At 37.5% G+C, this 27,411-nt stretch overlaps 2 protein-coding genes across 2 annotated transcripts in view; one reads left to right on the top strand and one right to left on the bottom strand.

The window, feature by feature from the left end:
- Nucleotides 1-27,411, bottom strand: part of ACAD11 (acyl-CoA dehydrogenase family member 11) — a 99,340-nt gene that overhangs the window by 22,498 nt on the left and 49,431 nt on the right. Inside the window, exon 13 of the mRNA XM_055295418.2 lies at nucleotides 27,205-27,303. Coding sequence (XP_055151393.2) covers nucleotides 27,205-27,303 — 99 coding nt within the window. The remainder of the gene's footprint in view (nucleotides 1-27,204; nucleotides 27,304-27,411) is intronic.
- ACKR4 (atypical chemokine receptor 4) lies at nucleotides 14,947-26,621 on the top strand. The gene is made up of 2 exons (XM_063610733.1): nucleotides 14,947-21,276; nucleotides 24,342-26,621. The coding sequence occupies exon 2, from the start codon at nucleotides 24,351-24,353 to the stop codon at nucleotides 25,401-25,403; it is 1,053 nt and encodes a 350-aa protein (XP_063466803.1). The 5' UTR covers nucleotides 14,947-21,276; nucleotides 24,342-24,350; the 3' UTR covers nucleotides 25,404-26,621.

Below are 27,411 nucleotides of genomic sequence, written 5' to 3'. Positions count from 1 at the left end.
AATGTAATCAGTAAAGTTCAGACTGTGGGAAATCTATAAGACAACTAATTAAGTTTCTTCAACAATTAAATTGCAATAAAAAGAAAAAAGAGAGATAGAGAAGTAGCCTGTAAGATCAAAAGAGAGACTTAAAAGGCGTATCAACCAACAGCAATTTTTAGACCTTACTTAGATCCTAATTCAATTAAACAAAATAAAAATTATTAATGGTAATTATTAAGCAATTAGAAATGTGAATAGTTATTGGATATGTCATGATATTAAGTAATTTTAGGTGTGCTAATGGTATTGTGGTTATATTTTTTACAGAGCCCTTACAGAGATACATACTAAAATATTTGGGAAGGAAATGATGTGATGTCTGAGATTTATTTCAAAATATTATGGGGAGAAGATGGGGAGAAGTTAATAACAGATAAAACCTCAACCAGCTACACTTTCTTTTAAGTGTGAATAGAAAACAAAGAATCTGTAGTATGTAAAATGAACCTTCAATATTAAAGAGAATGACTGGCCAAAAATGTAAGAGACACTTACAGCCAAAACATGAAGTCTAACATCAGAGTAAAAGGAGTCAAATAAAGAGAAAACAGAGAAAAACAGAGGGAATAATTTATTGAAGAAATGTGTAGAAGAACATTTTCTAGAACTGAAGAAAAACATCTTAAGATTGAAAAAGCCATTGACTAGCAAGAAGAATCTATTAGATAAATGCTTGTGACATTTCAAAACATCAACAAAGAAGGGGAAATCTTAAAGGGTTTCAGAGAGAATAAAACAAGCCAACTAAAAGGACTGAGGATTAGTCTGGCATCAGACTTCTCAACAGCCACCAGGGATGCTAGATGAAAATGAATAGTTCAACTTAGAATTCTATACTTGTCCAAACTATCAATTTATGTAATGGAAGAACAAATACATATTCAGATATGTAAGATCTCAGAGAATTTAACTATTATGTACTTTTTCTCAAAAAAAAAAAAATAAGAATATACTCAAGCAAAATAAGGGAGTAAATCAAGAGAAAGGAAGTCCTAGAATCCAAAAGATACTGGATCCCAGGAAAGTATTATCTGAAAATCCTAGAATAATTGCATCAAAGTATGCCTAAAGGGTAATCAGTCCAGATAGGAAAATAAATACTAAAGTCTTTAAGAGAGAGGTCTCCAGGAAAGAAAGTCAATAGAAGTAAAGGTGCAATCTAGAGATGTGTGTGTATGTAAGGGGAAGGAGATATTATAAAAACAATGCAAATAAAGAGACATGGCAATTAGAAACTCCAGGAAAATAATGTTGAAATGCACAAGTGAACTGCGGTCCAAATATAAAATAATGTGACATGAATTTAATATATAGTATATGAGAAAAGTATTCTAATTGACCTTGATTCTAGAAACAGTCCTTAGAATGGCCCAGGTGATTTTATATTGCATCAGTTACAGAAGGACACAAAATCTAACACACTACTTAGGCCAGCATCAAACAATATTTACATGGTCCTCTAAGATAAGTGCTATGTATTGGCTTTCAAAGTTTACAGTTATCCTGTAGTCAACTACAATTGTGGTTGCAAGACAGAATATAAATATTAGTAATCCTGACAATGTGAAAGTATAAGCTGTAGCTGATACAAGTTACAATAAGAAAGGGAGAGATAAAAGAGTGTAGAAAGGGTTAAGAGTATATATATTCTTATATTAAAGTAGAGCTTCAATAAAATCTGTGAAATGAGGATGCAGAGAACTTTAACAATTATTTGAGGTTTAAAAAATAAAAAAAACAACAAAAAACAACGTAATAAGATAAATACATTAAGAAAGAGCAGAGAGAGTTATGAGACAAATGAACGAAATTGTCATTCAAATTGGGGAGCCAATGGATACTGTCTAAAATGAATAAATTAAGAAAGAGAAAAAATATCTTATCTACAATTATAATGGAAACCAGAGAACTAAAAACAGAAACTGTTAAAAAAAAAAAAAAAAAAAAAAAAGAGTTTTCTATAGGGCATGATGTTGGGACGTGGAGACATGGGAAACAATGCTCTCAGATATTTTTTCCTTTGTTACTACTTCTAACTGGATAATAATGACTTTAAAAACATTAAAGAAAAAATCCATCTTGCAAACAAATCTGTGGATTCCCAAGTAGGAGTCTGAGAGGCTTGTTGAGTGAACTACAATGTTTTATTTTTCTTTCCGAATTTCCTTTTAATCTGAATATCTAATCTGAGGGCTGTGGAGGAGTCATTTCCCCACTTCTGTGTAATACATAACTCCAGAAATCCTACATGCACACTCTGTCTGATAAAATGCTAAAACTGATTAAAAAAAAAACACCTAAAATAGATATTATCTGAGAAAGGGAGGGAAGGAGAGGAAGGCAGTGTGCCTAAAATGGGTGACTCTGTTCATCTCCAGGCTGGTGGTAGAAAAAGGAGACACCTTAAACCAACTTAGAACTTGAATCATAAGCCTGCTTTCTCCATAGTCAAAGCCTCAGAGTTGTAAGAACATGCAATCATATATGCACATAAATGATGTTATCTATGACTAAAAATGAAGAGAGAGGACTCTTAACTAACCGGGACAGGAAATTTTTTAACAACATGCATTACATCGATGTTCATCAGGGATATTGGTCTGAAATTCTCTTTTTTTGTTGTGTCTCTGCCAGGCTTTGGTATCAGGATGATGCTGGCCTCATAAAATGAGTTAGGGAGGATTCCCTCTTTTTCTGTTGATTGGAATAGTTTCAGAAGGAATGGTACCAGCTCCTCCTTGTACCTCTGGTAGAATTCGGCTGTGAATCCATCTAGTCCTGGACATTTTTGGTTGGTAAGCTATTAATTATTGCCTCAATTTCAGAGCCTGTTATTGGTCTATTCAGAGATTCAACTTCTTCCTGGTTTAGTCTTGGGAGGGTGTATGTGTCGAGGAATTTATCCATTTCTTCTAGATTTTCTAGTTTATTCGCATAGAGGTGTTTATAGTACTCTCTGATGGTAGTTTGTATTTCTGTGGGATCGGTGGTGATATGCCCTTTATCATTTTTTATTGTGTCTATTTGATTCTTCTCTTTTTTCTTCTTTATTAGTCTTGCTAGCGGTCTATCAATTTTGTTGATCTTTTCAAAAAACCAGCTCCTGGATTCATTGATTTTTTGAAGAGTTTTTTGTGTCTCTATTTCCTTCAGTTCTGCTCTGATCTTAGTTATTTCTTGCCTTCTGCTAGCTTTTGAATGTGTTTGCTCTTGCTTCTCTAGTTCTTTTAATTGCGATGTTAGGGTGTCAATTTTAGGTCTTTCCTGCTTTCTCTTGTGGGCATTTAGTGCTATAAATTTCCCTTTACACACTGCTTTGAATGTGTCCCAGAGATTCTGGTATGTTGTGTCTTTGTTCTCATTGGTTTCAAACAACATCTTTATTTCTGCCTTCATTTCATTATGTACCTAGTAGTCATTCAGGAGCAGGTTGTTCAGTTTCCATGTAGTTGAGTGGTTTTGAGTGAGTTTCTTAACCCTGAGTTCTAGTTTGATTGCACTGTGGTCTGAGAGACAGTTTGTTATAATTTCTGTTCTTTTACATTTGCTGAGGAGTGCTTTACTTCCAAGTATGTGGTCAATTTTGGAATAGGTGTGGTGTGCTGCTGAAAAGAATGTATATTCTGTTGATTTGGGGTGGAGAGTTCTGTAGATGTCTATTAGGTCCGCTTGGTGCAGAACTGAGTTCAGTTCCTGGATATCCTTGTTAACTTTCAGTCTCACTGATCTGTCTAATGTTGACAGTGGGGTGTTAAAGTCTCCCATTATTATTGTGTGGGAGTCTAAGTCTCTTTGTAGGTCTCTAAGGACTTGCCTTATGAATCTGGGTGCTCCTATATCGGGTGCATATATATTTAGGATAGTTAGCTCTTCTTCTTGAATTGATCCCTTTACCATTATGTAATGGCCTTCTTTGTCTCTTTTGATCTTTGTTGGTTTAAAATCTGTTTTATCAGAGACTAGGATTGCAACCCCTGCCTTTTTTTGTTTTCCATTTGCTTGGTAGATCTTCCTCCAGCCCTTTATTTTGAGCCTATGTGTGTCTCTGCACAGAGATGGGGTTCCTGAATACAGCACACTGATGGGTCTTGACTCTTTATCCGGTTTGCCAGTCTGTGTCTTTTAATTGGAGCATTTAGTCCATTTACATTTAAGGTTAATATTGTTATGTGTGAATTTGATCCTGTCATTATGATGTTAGCTGGTTATTTTGCTCGTTGGTTGATGCAGTTTCTTCCTAGCCTCGATGGTCTTTACAATTTGGCATGCTTTTGCAGTGGCTGGTACCAGTTTTTCCTTTCAGAGCCAAATCATGAGTGAATTCCCATTCACAATTGCTTCAAAGAGAATAAAATACCTAGGAATCCAACTTACAAGGGACATGAAGGATGTGTTCAAGGAGAACTACAAACCACTGCTCAATTAAATAAAAGAGGATACAAACAAATGGAAGAACATTCCATGCTCATGGGTAGGAAGAATCAATATAGTGCAAATGGCCATACTGCCCAAGGTAATTTATAGATTCAATGCCATCCCCATCAAGCTACCAATGACTTTCTTCACAGAATTGGAAAAAACTACTTTGAAGTTCATATGGAACCAAAAAAGAGCCCACATCACCAAGTCAATCCTAAGCAAAAAGAACAAAGCTGGTGGCATCATGCTACCTGACTTCAAACTATACTACAAGGCTACAGTAACCAAAACAGCATGGTACTGGTACCAAAACAGAGATATAGACCAATGGAACAGAACAGAGCCCTCAGAAATAATGCCACATATCTACAACTATCTGATCTTTGACAAACCTGACAAAAACAATGGGGAAAGGATTCCCTATTTAATAAATGGTGCTGGGAAAACTGGCTAGCCGTATGTAGAAAGCTGAAACTGGATCCCTTCCTTACACCTTATACAAAAATTAATTCAAAATGGATTAAAGACTTAAATGTTAGACCTAAAACCATAAAAACCCTAGAAGAAAACCTAGGCAATACCATTCAGGACACAGGCATGGGCAAGGACTTCATGTCTAAAACACCAAAAGCAATGGCAACAAAAGCCAAAATTGACAAATGGGATCTAATTAAACTAAAGAGCTTCTGCACAGCAAAAGAAACTACCATCAGAGTGAACAAGCAACCTACAGAATGGGAGAAAATTTTTGCAATCTACTCTTCTGACAAAGGGCTAATATCCAGAATCTACAATGAACTCAAACAAATTTACAAGAAAAAAATGAACAACCCCATCAAAAAGTGGGCAAAGGATATGAACAGACACTTCTCAAAAGAAGACATTTATGCAGCCAAAAGACATATGAAAAAATGCTCATCATCACTGGCCATCAGAGAAATGCAAATCAAAACCACAATGAGATACCATCTCACACCAGTTAGAATGGCAATCATTGAAAAGTGAGGAAACAACAGGTGCTAGAGAGGATGTGGAGAAATAGGAACACTTTTACACTGTTGGTAGGACTGTAAACTAGTTCAACCATTGTGGAAGTCAGTGTGGCGATTCCTCAGGGATCTAGAACTAGAAATACCATTTGACCCAGCCATCCCATTACTGGGTATATACCCAAAGGATTATAAAACATGCTGCTATAAAGACACATGCACACGTATGTTTATTGCGGCACTATTCACAATAGCAAAGACTTGGAACCAACCCAAATGTTCAACAATGATAGACTGGATTAAGAAAATGTGGCACATATACACCATGGAATACTACGCAGCCATAAAAAAGGATGAGTTCATGTCCTTTGTAGGGACATAGATGAAGCTGGAAACCATCATTCTCAGCAAACTATCGCAAGGACAAAAAACCAAACACCACATGTTGTCACTCATAGGTGGGAAGCGAACAATGAGAACACATGGACACAGGAAGGGGAACATCACACACCCGGGCCTGTTGTGGGTGGGGGGAGGGGGGAGAGATAGCACTAGGAGATATACCTAATGTTAAATGACGAGTTAATGGGTGCAGCACACCAACATGGCACATGTATACATATGTAACAAACCTGTACCTTGTGCACATGTACCCTAAAACTTAAAGTATAATTAAAAAAAACAAAAAAACCCACATGCATTAAATTGACCAAGAGATGTCCCACTGCAATCAGATAACAAGTATGTTGGGCAAAATTATCTGTCCCATTTTTCCCCCAAATACATGACTTATTCTCTATATTACATCTGAGAGAGAAAAACCATTTTCTCTACCCTTCTGGGCATTTGCTCCATAATCTTATTAAATAAAATAAGAAACTATTATACTAAAAATAAATTTTCATTAAAAGACAAATACAAGCATTTTCATAAATACAAGTTAAAATGTAATGTTTTTCAAGTAGAACATTTTATCATGCATCAAAAATCTGTAACAGGCTGGGCACAGTGGCTCACGCCTGTAATCCCAACACTTTGGGAAGCTGAGGTGGGTGGATCACCTGAGGCCAGGAGTTCGAGACCAGCCTGGCCAACATGGCAAAACCCCGTCTCTACTAAAAATACAAAAAATTAGCCAGGCATGGTGGTGGGCGCCTGTAATCCCAGCTACTTGGCAGGCTGAGGCAGGAGAATTGCCTGAACCTGGGAGGCAGAGGCTGCAGTAAGTGAGCTAAGATCGCGCCACTGCACTCCAGCCTGGGCAACAAGAGCGAAACTCCGTCTCAAAAAAACAAAAAAACAAAACTCTGGTATGTGCACTGACATTAGACAACAAAGACCCTTAATTCAGCTTAAACACATTTATTTTATATCAATCAAAAATAACTAGCAGTTTTAGAATTTTTAGAGTTTATTTTTTTCAAATGCAAATCTCTCCCTCTTGCCTCTTCTGGAACTCTAATCACACATATTTTAGAACTAAATGGTCCCTAGGATTGTTCATTTCTTTACATCTTTTCTTCATATTGGGCAATTTCTATTGTCTATCTTAAAGTTCGTTAATTCTTTCCTCTGTTATCTCCATTATGTTATTAAGCCCAGTCAGTGAATTTCTTTTCAGATATTTTACCTTTAAGTTCTGATATTTCTACTTGGTTATTTTTTATGTTTTCTATTTCTCTTCTGATATTTCTTATCATTTTATTTTTCTTGACCTCAATGAGCACATTTATAATAGCTGCCTTAAGTCCTTGTCTGATGATTCCAACATTTGAATCATTTGGGTGTTGGCCTTTCCCCTTGAAAATGAGTCATGTTTTCCTTATTCTTCATTGGTTGAGCAATTTTAGATTGTATTCTGGACACTGTGATTTTTTTGTTTGTTTGTTTTGAAACTCCGGATTCTGTCGTATTCCTCCACAGGATGTTGATGGTTTTGTTTTGACAGGCAATTAACTTAGGTAGAGTAAAACTGCAGAGTCTATCACAATTCAGGTGGATGGGAAATCAAATTTCAGCGTAGTTCTTATTATTTAGCTGCAAGGTGCTTTGAGTTTGCCCTGCGCATTACTTTCATTCAGGAGTTAGCCAGAGACCCAAGCAAAGTTTCCACATGAAAGCTGGAGGTCCCCTTTTCTGGCTTTTTCCTTCCCAAGAATACCCACCTCATTTCCCAGCAGTGATGGCTGCCCTAAACACTCTCCTCTGGTTCCTCAGGACACAGAGATCTGAGTTTTCTAAAGAAGCTTTAGCTTTCCTGTTCCACACTGTTTCCTCAGGCTAAAGTCTAAAAATGAAAAACTCACCCTGTGCCCATCTCACTTTGCAAATTTTGACTCCCCTACAAAATCAGCTTGCCTTTGTTCACTTCCCTGAGAATTTCAGGCAGGGAGGTATGTATGTATGTATGTATGCATGCATGTATGTATTTTGTAGCTTTTTAGCTGTTATCTGTGGGAAGGTTAATCTTAAGCACTTACTCCACCAGACTAGCAGTAGAACTCCCCCAGAGTTCTTACCTTTAAACTTTGCCAAAAATCAGGTCTTCACTTACCCAGTGTTATAATTTCTTATAATTCATTAATATTTGAATACAAATATACATTTTTATTCATGACAAATACATGAGTTTTATTTATCAGCTGAAGTTTGAGAAATGCAATGCTCACTTCAAAATGATCACATAAGCAGAATTAGAAATCTTAGCTCTAAAATTTCAAAGCCAATAAAACCAACAGCTTAAAATTATAATCTCCTCCATTATTCCATATGATAAATAACTTAAGTAAAGTAAAATATAGTTAAGATTGAAATGCAATGGCTTTAAAACTGTTGCTTATAATTTAGATTCCTTCAAATTTAATGGAATCTATGTTTTAATCAGTTCAGAAAGGACCATCCTCATTTGTACTAATGAGAAAAGATCCCCCATTCACATATTTCAAAGTTAAGTTTTAAAAATCTTAAATGTCATATTCTTCACAGTAACTCTATTTGGCTTTCCTAATTTATCCAAATGTCTAAATTTTCAAATTGTTCATCATTGTTTATATTTACAAGAATATGTCCTTTTGATTTTATAGATGCTAACAGGTAAAGAAACTGCTATGCTCTGAATGTATGTGTCCCTCCCTAGAAGTCATGTTTTGGAATCCTAACCCCTAAGCTGATTTTATGTGGAGATGAAGCCTTTGGCAGGTGATTAGGTCCCAAAGGAGGTGATTAAGTGATTAGAATGCAATTAGTGTAATTATCAAAGAGGCCTGAGGGAGCTTGGTCATCTTTTTCACTTATGAGGACAGAACAAGAAGGTGCCATCTATGAACCAGAATGCAGGCCTTCACCAGGCACCAACTCTACTGGTGCCTTGTTCTTGGACTTTTCAGCCTCTAGAACCATGAGAAATACATTTTTGTTGTTTAGAAGTTACCTAATTAATGGTGTTGTGTAATAGTGGCCTGAATGGACTATGACAAAATTCCACTAATCTAAGGACCAACCCAAAAAACATTAGGATGATTTAATGGCAGATGACAATACTTAACCTTTCATTGTGGATCTTACCTGAATGACTTATCTGGAAATGCTCAGTTGGGGGAATCTTTTATCCCTGGCTATGCAATAATATGCAATCATGCTTTGATTCTTAGTTAGAAATTATAGAGGAAGAATCATTTACAGAGTGTTCACTTCTAATTTTTTTTTTTTGAGATGGAGTCTCGCTCTGTCACCCAGGCTGGAGTGCAGTGGCGCGATCTCGGCTCACTGCAAGCTCCGCCTCCCGGGTTCATGCCATTCTCCTGACTCAGCCTCTCCGAGTAGCTGGGACTACAGGCGCCCACCACCACGCCCGGCTAATTTTTTGTATTTTTAGTAGAGACGGGGTTTCACTGTGGTCTCGATCTCCTGACCTCAAGATCCGCCCGCCTCGGCCTCCCAAAGTGCTGGGATTACAAGCGTGAGCCACCGCAATTTTTCAACTGGATATTTTTCTACTTGGGACTATCTTTGAGGTTTTAGTTGTAGGAAGCCTTGGCCAGTGCCTCTCTAGACGCCTACAGGCTGAAGGATTGAAGCTACTTGCCCCACATAATGCATTGTGTGGGCATACTCCATGGTGGGCATACTTCTGAAAATCAGATTAGGACATAACAGCATGACTTGAGGTTCATTTTCATTAGAAATATTTTCTTAAAAAAAAAAACAAACTTTTATTTTAGGTTTGGGGGTAAATGTGAAGGTTTGTTACATAGGTGAACTTGTGTCACTAGGGTTTGTTGCACAGATTATTTCACCATCCAGGTATTAAGCCCAGTACCCAATGGTTATCTTTTGTGCTCCTTTCCCTCCTCCCACCCTCCACCCTCAAGCAGACCTCTGTGTCTGTTGTTTCCTTCTTTGTGTTCGTAAGTTCTCATCATTTAGTTACCACTTATAAGTGAGAACATGTGGTATTTGTTCTTGTGTTAGTTTGCTAAGGATAATAGCCTCCAGCTCCATCCATGTTCCTGCAAAAGACATGATCTCATTCTTTTTAATGACTGCATAGTATTCCATGGTGTATATGTACCACATATTCTTTATCCAATCTGTCACTGATGGGCATTTAGGTTGGTTCCATTGTGAATAGTGCTGCAATGAACATTCACATGCATGTGTCTTCATGGTAGAATAATTTCTGTTCCTTTGGGTATATACCCAGTAATGGGATTGCTGGGTTCAATGATAGTTCTGGGTTTTTTGTTTTTGTTTTTGGATTTTTTTGAGACAGTCTCACTCTGTTGCCAAGGCTGGAGCAGAGTGGCACGATCTCAGCTCACTGCAATCTCCCTGCTCCCAGGTTAAAGTGATTCTCGTGCCTTGGCCTCCTGAGTAGCTGGGATTATAGGCATGGCCACCATGCTTGGCTAATTTTTGTATTTTGGGGTTTTGTCATGTTGGCCAGGCTGGTCTCAAACTCCTGGCCTCAAGTGATCCTCCCGCCTCAGCCCCCCAAAGTGCTGGGATTACAGGCATGATCCACTGTGCCTGGCCAGTAGTTCTGTATTTAGCTCTCTGGGGAATCTCCATACTGCTTTCCACAATGGTTGAACTAATTCACACTCCCACCAACGGTGTATTAAGTGTTCCTTGTTTTCTACAACCTCACCAGCATCTGTTATTTTTTGACTTTTTAATAATAGCCATCCTGACTGGTGTGAGATGGTATCTCATTGTGATTTTGATTTGCATTTCTCTAATGATCAGTGATATTGAGCTTTCTTTCATATTTTGTTGGCTGCATATGTATCTTCCTTTGAAAAGTTTCTGTTCATGTCATTCACCCACTTTTTAATGAGATTGTTTTTCTCTTGTAAATTTGTTCAAGTTCCTTATAGATGCTGGATATTGGACCTTTGTCAGATACATAGTTTGAAAATATTTTCTTCCATTCTGTAGGTTGTCTGCTCACTCTACTGATAGTTTCTTTTGCTGTTCAGAAGCTCTTAAGTTTAATTAGATCTCACTTGTCAATTTTCGCTTTTGCTGTGATTGCCTTTGGTGTCTTTCTCATGTACCCTTCGCCCATCCCTATGTCTAGGACAGTATTGCCTAGGTCGTCTTCCAGGGTTTTTATAGTTTGGGGTTTTACATTTAAGTCTCTAATTCATTTTGAATTAACTTTTGTATATGGTGTAAGGTAGGGGTCCAGCTTCAATTTTCTGCATATGGCTAGCCAGTTATCCCAGCACTGCCTATAGAATAGGGAGTCTTTTCCCCACTGCTTGTTTTTGTCAGCCTTGTCAAAGATCAGATGGTCATAGGTGAGCAGCCTTATTTCTGGGCTCTCTATTCTGTTCCATTGGTCTATGTGCCCATTTTTAGAGATATTTTTCTTTCTGTACTTTCCATTCTGGCAATCAAGAACATTTGGGTAAATCTTTCAAGGTTTCACTGATGCTAGCTATCCAGCATCAGTGAGCTGAAGTAAAATCTTCTAATTCCTTTGAACCCTGGTCTAAAGCCCTCTTTTTTGAATATTCAGAATACATAATTTTTTATCTAATATTTCCCAATATTACTTCTTACCTCATTCATTCTATCATTTAAAAATGTTGGCTGGGCATGATGACTCATATCTGTAATCCCAGAATTTTGGGAGGCTGAAGTGGCACGATCGCTTGAGCCCAAGAGTTTGAAACCAGCCTGGGCAACCTAGTGATACCTTGTTTATACAAAAAAAATTTAAAAATTAGCCAAGCATGGTGCAGCACACCTGTAGTCCCAGCTACTCGGGATGTTGAGATGGGAGGACTGCTTGAGCCCCAGGAAGTCAAGGTTGCAGTGAGCCGTGATCATGCCCCTGCATTCTAGACTGGGCAATAGAGTGAGACATTGTCTCAAAACAAAGGAAACAAACAAAAATGTTGCCACAGCCTTATATAGATGACCAATAGATTTCAGATACCAGGTAAATTTTGAAGAAACTCAAGAAGCAAGGCAAATAATTCTTTGATCCTGTCTTCCTCAATCTTATATGGAGAAAAATTAATATTCTAAAAAATACAATTTTTAAGTTGGATGTCTGTTGTGATTATTAAGTAGAGGAAGTAAGGGTGAATACATAGTTTGTAGAATTTGAAATATTTGTATTTAACAATGATGTTTCAGAAAAATGAGAAAAACCCTTCCCAAAGATATCATCTCCCCTTAGCTACAAGCAGAATTTGGCAAGTGCAGCAGTTGAAACAACCTTCTTTTATAGACAGTTTTGCTTGTTTGTGTCATTTTAGTTAACAAACAGGATACCCAGTGTCATAAATAAAATATACTAGAGGAAATCTGAATAGACTAGAGAACATTTAAACATATATGCTGTGTCACAGGCCTTCATGAATGAAAACAGATGGCCTAGATAAAGTAATTTTGTTTTTAATCCAGACACTGTGGTATTTCAAGGCTGTTCAAGTGCCAGGATTAAGTCAGGCTGAAAATTACATCTCCCTGATGTTAGTTGATGATTTTTAATTTCTTAGGCTTTTACCCACAAAATCATTTTCTAACAAAAGGAGAGATGATAGGTGGATAAAAAAACATGACCTTTGCATATAGTGTGGTTTGTAACAATTAAGAAAGTGATGAAAACAATTACATATCATGAAGCACAGATAGCCATCCACAAATTCTCAAGGCCATTTCTTCTACCAACATTGAATTTCTGAGATAGAACACTTGAACTTTATTTGGTTTTAGCTTTAATACTAACAATTCAAATTAGAGTAAGTACTATTTTACAATAAAATTTCCCTTATATGTGTTAGGGAGGATTCCCTCTTTTTATATCGATTGGAATAGTTTCAGAAGGAATGGTACCAGTTCTTCCTTGTACCTCTGGTAGAATTCGTCTGTGAATCCATCAGGTCCTGGACTCTTTTTGGTTGGTAAGCTATTGATTATTGCCACAATTTCAGAGCCTGTTATTGGTCTATTCAGAGATTCAACTTCTTCCTGGTTTAGTCTTGGGAGGGTGTATTTGTCGAGGAATTTATCCATTTCTTCTAGATTTTCTAGTTTATTTGCGTATAGGTGTTTGTAGTATTCTCTGATGGTAGATTGTATTTCTGTGGGATCGGTGGTGATATCCCCTTTATCATTTTTTATTGCATCTATTTGATTCTTCTCTCTTTTCTTCTTTATTAGTCTTGCTAGCGGTCTATCAATTTTGTTGATCTTTTCAAAAAACCAGCTCCTGGATTCATTAATTTTTTGAAGGGTTTTTTGTGTCTCTATTTCCTTCAGTTCTGCCCTGATTTTAGTTATTTCTAGCCTTCTGCTAGCTTTTGAATGTGTTTGCTCTTGCTTTTCTAGTTCTTTTAATTGTGATGTTAGGGTGTCAATTTTGGATCTTTCCTGCTTTCTCTTGTGGGCATTTAGTGCTATAAGTTTCCCTCTACACACTGCTTTGAATGTGTCCCAGAGATTCTGGTATGTTGTGTCTTTGTTCTCATTGGTTTCAAACAACATCTTTATTTCTGCCTTCATTTCATTATGTACCCAGTAGTCCTTCAGGAGCAGGTTGTTCAGTTTCCATGTAGTTGAGTGGTTTTGAGTGAGTTTCTTAATCCTGAGTTCTAGTTTAATCGCACTGTGGTCTGAGAGACAGTTTGTTATAATTTCTGTTCTTTTACATTTGCTGAGGAGTGCTTTACTTCCAAGTATGTGGTCAATTTTGGAATAGGTGTGGTGTGGTGCTGAAAAAATGTATATTCTGTTGATTTGGGGTGGAGAGTTCTGTAGATGTCTATTAGGTCCACTTTGTGCAGAGCTGAGTTCAATTCCTGGATATCCTTGTTAACTTTCTGTCTCGTTGATCTGTCTAATGTTGACAGTGGGGTGTTAAAATCTCCCATTATTATTGTGTGGGAGTTTAAGTCCGTTTGTAGGTCACTCAGGACTTGCTTTATGAATCTGGGTGCTCCTGTGTTGGGTGCATATATTTAGGATAGTTAGCTCTTCTTGTTGAATTGATCCCTTTACCATTATGTAATGGCCTTCTTTGTCTCTTTTGATTTTTGTTGGTTTAAAGTCTGTTTTATCAGAGACTAGGATTGCAACCCTGCCTTTTTTTGTTTTCCATTTGCTTGGCAGACCTTCCTCCATCCCTTCATTTTGAGCCTATGTGTGTCTCTGCACGTGAGATGGGTTTCCTGAATACAGCACACTGATGGGTCTTGACTCCTTATCCAATTTGCCAGTCTGTGTCTTTTAATTGGAGCATTTAGTCCATTTACATTTAAAGTTAATATTGTTATGTGTGAATTTGATCCTGTCATTATGATGTTAGTTGGTTATTTATCTTGTTAGTTGATGCAGTTTCTTCCTAGCATCCATGGTCTTTACAATTTGGCATGTTTTTGCAGTGGCTGGTACTAGTTATTCCTTTCCATGTTTAGTGCTTCCTTCAGGAGCTCTTTTAGGGTAGGCCTGGTGGTGACAAAATCACTCAGCATTTGCTTGTCTGTAAAGTATTTTATTTCTCCTTCACTTATGAAGCTTAGTTTGGCTGGATATGAAATTCTAGGTTGAAAATTCTTTTCTTTAAGAATGTTGAATATCAGCCCCCACTCTCTTCTGTCTTGTAGAATTTCTGCCAAGAGATCAGCTGTTAGTCTGATGGGCTTCCCTTTGAGGGTAACCCGACCTTTCTCTCTGGCCGCCCTTAACATTTTTTCCTTCATTTCAACTTTGGTGAATCTGACAATTATGTGTCTTGGAGTTGCTCTTCTCGAGGAGTATCTTTGTGGCGTTCTCTGTATTTCCTGAATCTGAGTGTTGGCCTGCCTTGCTAGATTGGGGAAGTTCTCCTGGATAATATCTTGCAGAGTATTTTCCAACTTGGTTCCATTCTCCCCATCACTTTCAGGTACACCAATCAGACGTAGGTTTGGTCTTTTCATATAGTCCGATATTTCTTGGATGCTTTGTTCGTTTCTTTTTATTCTTTTTTCTCTAAACTTCCCTTCTCACTTCATTTCATTCATTTCATCTTCCATCACTGATACCCTTTCCTCCAGTTGATCGCATTGGCTACTGAGGCTTCTGCAATCTTCACGTAGTTCTTGAAACTTGGCTTTCAGCTCCATCAGCTCCTTTAAGCCCTTCTCTGCATTGGTTATCTTAGTTATACATTCATCTATTTTTTTTTCAAAGTTTTTAACTTCTTTGCTATTGGTTTGAATTTCCTCCCATAGCTCGGAGTAGTTTGATCGTCTGAAGACTTCTTCTCTCAACTCGTCAAAGTCATTCTCCATCCAGCTTTGTTCCGTTGCTGGTGAGGAACTGCGTGACTTTGGAGGAGAGGGCTCTGCTTTTTAGAGTTTCCAGTTTTTCTGCTCTGTTTTCTCCCCATCTTTGTAGGTTTTTCTACTTTTGGTCTTTGATGATGGTGATGTACAGATGGGTTTTTGGTGTGGGTGTCCTTTCTGTTTGTTAGTTTTCCTTCTGCCAGACAGGACCCTCAGCTGCAGGTCTGTTGGAGTTTGCTAGAGGTCCACTCCAGACCCTGTTTGGCTGGGTGTCAGCAGCAGTGGCTGCAGAACAGCGGATTTTCGTGAGTCCGCAAATTCAGCTGTCTGATCGTTCCTCTGGAAGTTTTGTCTCAGAGGAGTACCTGGCCGAGTGAGGTGTCAGTCTGTCCCTACTAGGGGGTGCCTCCAAGTTAGGCTGCTCGGTGGTCAGGGACCCACTTTAGGAGGCAGTCTGCCCATTCTCAGATCTCCAGCTGTGTGCTGGGAGAACCACTACTCTCTTCAAAGCTGTCACACAGGGACATTTAAGTCTGCAGAGGTTCCTGCTGTCTTTTTGTTTGTCTGTGCCCTGCCCCCAGAGGTGGAGCCTACAGAGGCAGGCAGGCCTCCTTGAGCTGTGGTGGGCTCCACCCAGTTTGAGCTTCCTGGCTGCTTTGTTTACCTAAGCAAGCCTGGGCAATGGCAGGCGCCCCTCCCCCAGCCTGGCTGCCGCCTTGCAGTTTGATTTCAGACTGCTGTGCTAGCAATCAGCAAGACTCTGTGGGTGTAGGACCCTCCGAGCCAGGTGCGGGACACAATCTCCTGGTGTGCCGTTTTCCAAGCCCGTTGGAAAAGTGCAGTATTAGGGTGGGAGCGACCCGATTTTCCAGGTGCCCTCTGTTACCCCTTTCTTTGACTAGGAAAGGGAACTCCCTGACCCCTTGCGCTTCCCGAGTGAGGCAATGCCTCGCCCTGCTTCGGCTCGCGCACGGTGCGCTGCACCGACTGTCCTGCACCCACTGTTTGGCACTCCCTAGTGAGATGAACCCGGTACCTCAGATGGAAATGCAGAAATCACCCATCTTCTGCGTTGCTCACACTGTGAGCTGTAGACCGGAGCTGTTTCTATTTGGCCCTCTTGGCTCCACCCCCTGGAAACCATCATTCTCAGTAAACTATCGCAAGGAGAAAAAACCAAACACCGCATGTTCTCACTCATAGGTGGGAATTGAACAATGAGAACACATGGACACAGGAAGGGGAACATCACACTCTGGGGACTGTTGTGGGGTGGGGGGAGGGGTGAGGGACAGCATTAGGAGATATACCTAATGCTAAATGACGAGTTAATGGGTGCAGCACACCAACATGGCACATAGATACATATGTAACAAACCTGCACATTGTGCACATGTACCCTAAAACTTAAAGTATAATAATAATAATTAAAAAAAAAGAAAATAAACTTTCATAGTCTTAAAAAAAAAATTTCCCTTATATGAAAAAAGATGTTCATTGTACAATCCCACAGTTAAAGAAAAAAAAATCCCATGTGTTCTCTTAGAGTGTGTGTTATTTTTAACAGGGAAATCTTCAAAATTCACTGAATCCATCTCTAGGTTTACATCTAAATAATAAGAATTAAGTAATAATGTTACAAGCTGCTGCTATTACTGTTGTTACTATAGAAAATGGTTAGATCAAAATAAATCCCAAATAGATCAGAGTTGAAAATTAAAAAAATCAAGACATAAAAAACTAGAAGAAAAACAATATAATATTTATCAAATCTCTGGGTGAGAAAGGATTTTAAAACTTAAAAATGATAAATGAAATCAAAATCAAATGGCAAAGATCAATTGGTTTGTCCATATAAAACTGTTGTACATTAGAAAATAAAATTAAAAAGCAAAAAAAATTGGGGGGGGAATATTTCAACATCTATGACAAAATGTATGCAATACTTAGCTCCCTAAATTATAAAGAACACCTAAAAATCAGTATACAGATGGGCAAAGAACACAATTGCAAAAAGAGGAAACAAGAATAATAAAAGAGGTTTTTAAAATTGCTTAACTTTACCACTAATCAAATAAACGTGGAGTACAGCAATAATGAAAACATTCAAAAGCAGTTTATTATCCAGTATTCCACACATGCCTGGCAAGGGTAGGTAATGGGTGCTGAATTTGTTACAAGTCATTTAGAAAGCAAAGTGGTAGTAAAACAACACATTCTATTGGCAATATTTTTGAAAAACAGACACTTCTATACATTATTGGTAGAGAACAAAGTAATACCATCCCTATGGAATACAATTTGGCAATATTCATCAAAATTACAGATTCATCCCAGCACTTTTGTTGGCCAGGATGGGCAGACTGTTTGAGTCTAGGAGTTGGAGACCAGCCTGGGCAACATAACAAAATGACGGTACAAGAGAAAGGATGAGAAGTGGGTGTGGGGAGAGAGATTCTTCAAGAACAAGAGACATTGCTATGTTAGGGTAGGGAGGTTAAGAGTAGGAGCCAATTTATGGTAAGCAGCAAAATGGAATCATAGTCAGTTCTTAGGAATATGAGAAGTAGAAGAGAGCTAAAGAAGCATCAAGTCAGTACTTTGAAAAGTTGCCTAAGGTGAGTGATGCTTCTGCCTACCCTCCAAGCTACATGATTATTTCACGTATTTTGTCAAATCTCCCTATTACCACTGTCTCTCCTAGTTCTATCAGGAGAAAAGGGAAAAAACAGGAAAAGGCCAGCCAGACAGCTAGTTTCACCATGATTCATACACTATGATTTATACACAGCATTCATACACACGCTACCAGAGGAAGCTGCTCAATCCTGAGATCTCCTATGCCTCAAGGGCTTTGTATGTGTCTGAATTAGCAAAAACAATGTGTAAATTCAAAAGATGTAAAGATTATAGCATTACAACTGATTTGCAATAAAGGAATCCCATTTACAAAAAAGCTTATGGTTGTTGGGGGTGGGGTAAATAAAGGAAAGGGATAGATACTTTTGAATCTATAAAAGAGTATCAAGATTCTACAATAGATGGCATCATAAAATAACGAAGAGATATAAGAGCTAAGATGATAAAATAGACTAAAGATCTGAATTTAGAATTCCAGCTCCATTGCTAAACTTTATGTCTGTGGAGGATAAGTTACTTAAACATCAGTTGATTGATTCATGAATTTAATTATTATTCATTAAGCTGGTACCATGAGTAAGGTACCAAGCCAAATGCTGAGGATACAGCAGGGTATAAGATAGCTATGGAAGATAGAAAATTTAAATAAGTACCAGCAATACAGTGAAAAGACTATAGAAGAGTAGGTATATCTGATCTAATCTGAAAGAGTTATGGAAGGCTTCCCGGATTAATGTTAAGGTCAGACCTAAATCTGAATTGTAAATAGGAGTTGGGGAACTAATATAGGGTGGGAAGAGTGCTCTAGACAGGAGTAGTAGTACTTGCAAATGCCTACAAGTCAGTATTGTGTATCATATAGAAAGATCAAAGAGATTATTACCTGATAATTATGGAGGCTGCAGTTGCAGACCAGTTGTTAGATAATAATCAAAGTGGACAGTAGAATTTTTTTATTAATTCAAAATATTTTTGAGTAGTCATTATGAGCCAGGCATTATTCTTGGTACTTGGGATATATCAATGAACAAAGCAAACAAAAGTCCCTGTTCTGATGAAGCTTATGTTCTAATACAGGGTGAAAGACAATTTACAGCAATCACAGCATAAATGATATGGTGCATTAGAACGTGATAAGTGCTATGGCTCTGGTGGACTGGGAGTCCAGATGGGTGAGGGTTATTTTAAGTAGAGTCATCAAGAATTGCCTCAGTGAGCTGGTGGTGATTGGGCAAAGACTTGAAAGAGAAGAGGAAGTGAGGTTTGCAATTACTAAGACAGAGCACATTCCAGGCAGACAGAAGAGCCAGCACAAAGGCCCTGATAGGATTGTGACTGGTATGCTCTCAAACAGCAAGAAGCTGGGTGTGGCAGAACAAGTAGGCAAAGGGGTAAGTAGTGTGAAATGAGGTCAGAGAGACAATGAGGGATGGAGGCAGACCTTGTGGGATCTTGTAGGCTACTATAAGAATTCATGATGAAGCAATTGCAATAGAAGCAAAAATTGACAAATGGGACCTAATTAAACTGAAGAGCTTCTGCACAGCAAAAGAAACTATCAACAGAGTAAACAGACAACCTACAGAATGGGAGAAAATCTTTGCAAACTATGCATCTGACAAAGGTCTAATATCCAGCATCTATAAGAAATTTAAATTTACAATTAAAAACAACCCTATTAAAAAGTGGGCAAAGGATGTGAACAGACACTTCTCAAAAGAAGACATACATACCACCAACAATCATATGAAAAAAAGCTAAACATCACTGATCATTAGAGAAACGCAAATCAAAATCACAGTGAGATACCATCTCACACCAGTCAAAATGGCTATTATTAAAAACTCAAAAAATTATAGATGCTGGTGAGGTTGTGAAGAAAAAGGGGCACTTACAAACTATTGGTGGGAGTGTAAATTAGTTCAATCATTGTAGAAAACAGTGTGGCAATTCCTCAAAGACCTAAAGACAGAAATATCATTCAAGCCAACAATTCCATTACTGGGTATATACCCAAAAAAATATAAATTATTCCATTATAAAGACACATGCATGCATGTGTTCATTGCAGCACTATGTACAATAGCAAAGACATGGAATCAACCTAAATGCCCATCAATGATAGACTGGACAAAGAAAATGTGGTACTTATACAGCATGGAATACTATGTAGCCATAAAAAAGAATGAGATCATGTTCTTTGCAGGCACGTGGATGGAGCTGGAGGCCATTATCCTTAGCAAACTAACACAGGGACAGAAAGCCAAATACTGCATGTTCTCACTTATAAGTGGGAGCTAAGATGAGACCACATGGACACATGGAGGGGAACACACTGGGGCCTATCAAAGGGTAGAGGGTGGTAGAGAAAGAGGATCAGGAAAAATAACTAATGGGTACTAGGCTCAATACCTGGGTGATAAAATAATCTGCACAACAAACCCCCATGATGCATGTTTACCTGTGTAACAAACCTGCATGTGTACCCCTGAACTTAAAAGTTTTTTTTTTAAAAAAAGAGAAAAAAAGAAAAAATGGCATGGGTCTGAAATAATTTTTGCAGGTGGAGACGGAGCCTGGCCTTCCATGAAAAAATAGATAACTGCCATGCAAATTTGAGGAAAGCCAAGTTCAAATAGACCATGAGGGCCAAATCAGCATAAATTTATCTTCTTTCTCTAACTTATTTGTGTGGAAATGTGGAAAAAATAAACAGCCTCCCAGACTGAAGGATTTTGAAGGTTCATATTCTAGCTTTGGGAAAAAAGGTAACAAGAAAGCAAGAGAGTTTAAAGCCATGGGAAAATACCCTGGGACAAGGATACAGAAAGTACAGTGAAGCCAGGAAGAGTCTAGTAGTTTAAATAAATATTAAATGATGTGGCATAAAAATGTTAAATTCTATTGCAAATACCTAATGATTACTTATAATTTAATCTTTGATAATTTAGTCTTCAAAAATATATTTTTCTTGGTTAAAATCATATTTGCTTTCTTCCTTAGGCAAAATAACTTTAGAGAGTGTTTCTCTAGATGCTACCTACAAGTGCTGCCTAGATGCCCTCAGGTGGATTCTCCTTCTGGTTCAGCAGTCAGTAGCTCAGCTGCAGGCATTTCTTGTCCCCTTTGACTAAGTGGAAACTTTGAAAGGTCTATAGTTTTTGAAAAAAGATGGATTTTTTTCAAATTTGTAACCTAAACCACTTAAGAAGTTGAATTTAACTTCACAGATGGTTTTACAGGAAATAAAAGATCAAGTGCTCACAAGGTTAAATTTCAGGAAAGCCTTCTTGGATACAAGATAAAGGCGGGGTGTAAAGTGAAAACAAAAGTAGCTGGAATTAGGTCATTTGATTTTATACTCTGTACTCCAGACTGCTCCTCTCTGCCGACTGCAACAGGTTGGTACTTTATTTCTTTTCTTATTCTGACTTGAATATTTTTTTTAAGCCCAAAGACCTTGTATATTTACTTATATAGAGGGAGTCTTGAGGCATAAAAGTTTAAATGCTTACTTGTAAAAAAAAAAAAAAAAAAAAGAGTTACTTGAAAATAGCTGTACACTTTAACCTTAAATGAAAATCTTAATATAGCAAGAAGAAAATATGATTTTAAATACCATTACTTGTCGGTAAAACTTTGTTAAGGACAAAATAGGTTTTATTATACCACTTTTATTAACTTTCTTTTACAAGTATTGATTTTTTTTTGTTCTCATAGTAATTATAAAGACACTTAAAAGCATGTCTATATATCTGCCAGAAGGATCATTTCTGCAAATAATTCCATTTCTACTCTTTTTTACTCACATTTTTAGTAAGATTAATTCTTACTTAAAAATTCCCTTCTTTAATATATTATAATATTTGGCCATACTATTCCTTATCATCAGGTTCAAGATTTTCTGATGCAAGAGAAAGGAAGAACAAGGTTCATATTGTGTTAATAATTAATGCATAAGAACATGAAGACCAGAGTAGTCTTCCAGATTGGAACTTTTTAAGTAACTTTAATGATAAAAAGAGTCATTTAAAAAAGTTGGCACCCGGTTTTTACATAATGAAAGCAATTCTTCTATGTGGTATCTTTCTTCAGAGCCTCCTTTTCTTTGCTATATTCATTCAAAAACAGTTAGCAAACATAAGAACATTTCTTTTGAAAATGTACTATAAGTTGGCACACTGTTTTCAAAATAATATTTTCATTATTGATTCTATAAGAATATTTGAGATACTTCAGAGGACAAAAAGAACCCAAGGAAAATAGAAAGGCTAAAGAAAAAGGAAAAAAAATTCAGCACTATAATAAAAACACTGAAAGTCATTATTTTATACATTCCAAAACTTATGAATTCTGTGCAAGCTTATCTTAATACTATGGGGTGCTAATAGCCAACATAGTGCAGTAACAATGTTGACATGGAAGATTGCTGGCATACTATCTATCCATTCTAGAGTAACAGCTTTATACCTGTTGGCAAAACCTTTAATTTGACAAATATTTACTGAGAAGCTACTTTGTGCCAGGCACATTAACAAGATTTTATTTACAAACACAAATCAAATAGGTCATGCTTTGAGGAACTTAAAACCTAGAGGAACAAGGTAGTATGGGAAACACATCCTTTCCACAGAATGGATCCGTTCTCTGAGGGGTATGTAGAGATTGCTAATACATCAGGAAAGTCTTCTGGGGAGGTGGCATCTGCGTTTATTGAGTAGGAATTGGCCCTTCCAGGAAAGGGCAGGAAATCATATGGTAGATAAAGGAACAGAATGAGCAATGATGTAGACAGATGCTGCTGCATGGTGGGTGCCAGCCCACTTCTGAGAAACTAGTCCTGTCACTGTCTCTAGTGTGGACAGAGTAGGGAGAGGTGGCAGGAGCCATGGATGGCACCGCATTATGAAGGGAGCCTTGGGTGTTATGCTAAGGAGCTTGGATTGTGGCTTTCAGCTGAAGAGATGTGTCTTCCAGATGAGGAACAAAACAGAGGAGAGGCAGATTGGCAATTTAGAGATCAAATACTCTGGTGGAAATAAGAAAAACGTTTTTGACAAGGAGGTATTGAGGAGGAGTAACAACAGGATATCAGTTAGAAAGATACTGCTTGGCTAGGTGCGGTGGCTCATGCCTGTTACCCCAACTCTTTGCAAGGCCAAGGCAGGTAGATTGCTTGAGCCCAGGAGTTTGAGACCAGCCTTGGCAACCTGGTAAAACCCCGTCTCTATCAAAAATACAAAAGTTAAACAGTCTCATAACCTGGTCAATAAATAAATAAATAAATAAATAAATAAATAAATGGATTAAAATTTAAAAATAGGCTGGGCTCGGTGGCTCACGCCTGTAATCTCAGCACTTTGGGAGGCCGAGGCAGGCGGATCACAAGGTCAGGAGTGCAAGACCAGTCTGGCCAACATAGTGAAACCCCATCTCTACTAAAAATAGAAAAAATTAGCCAGGCATGGTGTGTGTGCCTGTAATCCCAGCTACTTGGGAGGATGAGGCAGGAGAATCGCATGAACCCGGGAGGCAGAGGTTGCAGTGAGCTGAGATTGTGCCACTGCATTCCAGCCTGGTCAACAGAATGAGACTCCATCTCAAAAAAAAAATTAAATATTAAATATTAAAAAAGAAAGATATTGCAGTAGGCTAGGTGAGAAACATAATAGCTGAACTGTGCAAATGTGTGGAGGAGTGCAGATTAAGAGGAGAAGACAGATTCAAGACCTATTTGGAAGGCAGAATCAGAACTTGGGAACTGATTGGGAATCAGGGATGAAGGTAAGCGAGAAGACAAGAATGAAGCAGGCTTACAGCTTAGATGATTAGAGGATAGTGGTGCTACTAAAAAACAGTATACAATAAGCAAGTAGTGACCAGTTTTGGAGGGAAGTTGGCTAAAAGAGATCTTGTTTTATAAAAGGCAACTAGTGAAATTTAGTGCAAATGCTGAGAGAATTTATTTAACTTATTTAAATTAAATTTATAAATAACATCAAAATAAAAAATTTAAATAAACCAAGTAATTTACTATTTTCATTTTTATTAAATTTGTTATAGATTTACGATTCACAAAATTATGTATGTAAAAATTATAACACTATTCTTTTTAGTTAAAATCTAATTAAATTTTCATATTTTAAAAATCATTTTTACATAAAAGTCTTCACTTTTATTTAGGATTTAATGATTAAGAAAATTCTCCAGGGCATTATGTTTATTGTCCTGTTTGAATCCCAGCTCTTTCACACAGAACTGTACAAGCAAAGCTTGAGTAACTAATCTTGGGGTCATATTCCAATGTGGCTCCCATTAAAGCGTTTCAAAGAGTGCTAGATTCAGGCTCACATATGTTACAGCAACAGGCTATACTCTAGGGAAAGAACAAAACAGCTTGATAAAAACTGTTTCCTTTTAAGCATATTTAGACAAATATCTATCCTGTATTCTTTTTGCCATCTAGATTGGAGCCATGGCTTTGGAACAGAACCAGTCAACAGATTATTATTATGAGGAAAATGAAATGAATGGCACTTATGACTACAGTCAATATGAATTGATCTGTATCAAAGAAGATGTCAGAGAATTTGCAAAAGTTTTCCTCCCTGTATTCCTCACAATAGCTTTTGTCATTGGACTTGCAGGCAATTCCATGGTAGTGGCAATTTATGCCTATTACAAGAAACAGAGAACCAAAACAGATGTGTACATCCTGAATTTGGCTGTAGCAGATTTACTCCTTCTATTCACTCTGCCTTTTTGGGCTGTTAATGCAGTTCATGGGTGGGTTTTAGGGAAAATAATGTGCAAAATAACTTCAGCCTTGTACACACTAAACTTTGTCTCTGGAATGCAGTTTCTGGCTTGTATCAGCATAGACAGATATGTGGCAGTAACTAAAGTTCCCAGCCAATCAGGAGTGGGAAAACCATGCTGGATCATCTGTTTCTGTGTCTGGATGGTTGCCATCTTGCTGAGCATACCCCAGCTGGTTTTTTATACAGTAAATGACAATGCTAGGTGCATTCCCATTTTTCCCCGCTACCTAGGAACATCAATGAAAGCATCGATTCAAATGCTAGAGATCTGCATCGGATTTGTAGTACCCTTTCTTATTATGGGGGTGTGCTACTTTATCACGGCAAGGACACTCATGAAGATGCCAAACATTAAAATATCTCGACCCCTAAAAGTTCTGCTCACAGTCGTTATAGTCTTCATTGTCACTCAGCTGCCTTATAACATTGTCAAGTTCTGCCGAGCCATAGACATCATCTACTCCCTGATCACCAACTGCAACATGAGCAAACGCATGGACATCGCCATCCAAATCACAGAAAGCATCGCACTCTTTCACAGCTGCCTTAACCCAATCCTTTATGTTTTTATGGGAGCATCTTTCAAAAACTACGTTATGAAAGTGGCCAAGAAATATGGGTCCTGGAGAAGACAGAGACAAAGTGTGGAGGAGTTTCCTTTTGATTCTGAGGGTCCTACAGAGCCAACCAGTACTTTTAGCATTTAAAGGTAAAACTGCTCTGCCTTTTGCTTGGATACATATGAATGATGCTTTCCCCTCAAATAAAACATCTGCATTATTCTGAAACTCAAATCTCAGACGCCGTGGTCGCAACTTATAATAAAGAATGGGTTGGGGGAAGAGGGAGAAATAAAAGCCAAGAAGAGGAAACAAGATAATAAATGTACAAAACATGAAAATTAAAATGAACAATATAGGAAAATAATTGTAACAGGCATAAGTGAATAAGAATACTCTGCTATAAAGAAGAAGAGCTTTGTGGTGATAATTTTGTATCTTGGTTGCAGTGGTGGTTATACAAATCTACACAAGTGATAAAATGACACAGAACTGTATACACACATTGTACCAATTTCCTGGTTTTGACATTATAGCATAATTATGTAAGATGGAACCATTGGGGGAAACTGGGTGAATGGTACCCAGGACCACTCTGTACCATCTTTGTAACTTCCTGTGAATTTATAATAATTTCAAAATAAAAGAAGTTAAAAAAACAAACAAACCCACTATGCTATAAGTTAGGCCATCTAAAACAGATTATTAAAGAGGTTCATGTTAAAAGGCATTTATAATTATTTTTAATTACCTAAGTTTTAATACAAGAACGATTTCTCTGCATAATTTTAGTACTTGAGTAAGTATGCAGCAGAACTCCAACTATCTTTTTTTCCTGTTTTTTTAATTTGTAAGTAATTTTATAAAATCCACCTCCTCCAAAAAAGCAATAAAAAAACAAACAAACTATAATAAGCTTTTCTGATTCTTTTCAAAATATTCCTGGTAAGTTCCTAAAGACATAATTTGCTTCTATGAGACATAATTTGCTTCTATGATGTCAACTTTCTTACTAATAACTGGTTATCATGACAAATATTAGGTTTATCATATACAGTCTAGGTGTAATCCTCAGACCATCATTTTCATCTGGGTTCCAATTTCTTAACTTCCTAAAGAACTCATCCATTTATATGAGTCTACCACTGCCGATTGACTAAAAAATATATTATCCCATGCATAAAATGTCCTATTTTCATTTAAACACTTTATTTTTGAGTAATAAAAATATGTACCATAATAAATTATTGTTAATTAACATGTACAGCTTATCTTTTTAAAAAAATATTTGCTGTAAATTATTATAATCCATGTAATATGCTCCTACTAAAATTAAATTTTGCTAGCAATTACACTGGTCAAAAATAGTATGCAATAATGAATTTTATCTCTAAAACTACAAAAAATGACATGTTTTCTGCTCTTAAACATCACCTAACCAACATATGTTATTTTAAAATTACTTTTTCTTTCAACCATTATTTCTAAGTTTGAAAATGCTTTCACATGCAGAATTAATTAATTATTTTTTTCATTTTTTTGAGACAGAGTTTCGCTCTTGTTGCCCAGGGTGAAGTGCAGTGGTGCCATCTCAGCACACGTCAACTTCCGCCACCTGGGGTCAAGCAAGTCTCCTGCCTCAGCCTCCTGAGTAGCTGGGATTACAGGTGCCTGCCACCATGGTGGCTAATTTTGTATTTTTAGTAGAAACAGGGCTTCACCATGTTGGCCAGGTTGGTCTTGAACTCCTTGCCTCAGGTGATCCACCTGCCTCAGCCTCCCAAAGTGCTGGGATTACAGTTGTGAGCCACCACGCCTGGCCTACACATGCAGAATTTAAAGAATTATGATCATGAAACTGATCACTATGTATCATAGCAATATTCTAGCATAGCATCTGGCACAAAGGATCAATGTGTTAGGTGAAAAAATTAGGCTGAACACTCACCACTGCTCCACCATTTCTTGCCATTAATTACATAGCTATCTTCATCTCGTTGGATGCTGCATTCAATATTTGTGGCATCACTTGAAGCTACATCAGGTTCTATAAGTAAACAAAAGCTGAATTTGCAGGCAGGCAGATATCATCAGTAGACTTAGATAAGGATATGAAAACTTTAAAAACAAAGGCATCTTTATCTTTTCCAATGTC

This window comes from Symphalangus syndactylus, chromosome 10 (genome assembly GCF_028878055.3).
Source record: "Symphalangus syndactylus isolate Jambi chromosome 10, NHGRI_mSymSyn1-v2.1_pri, whole genome shotgun sequence".
Lineage (NCBI taxonomy): Eukaryota > Metazoa > Chordata > Mammalia > Primates > Hylobatidae > Symphalangus > Symphalangus syndactylus.
The sequence above is the reverse complement of the archived record's forward strand: the minus strand, read 5'-3'. Positions and strand labels throughout refer to the sequence as shown.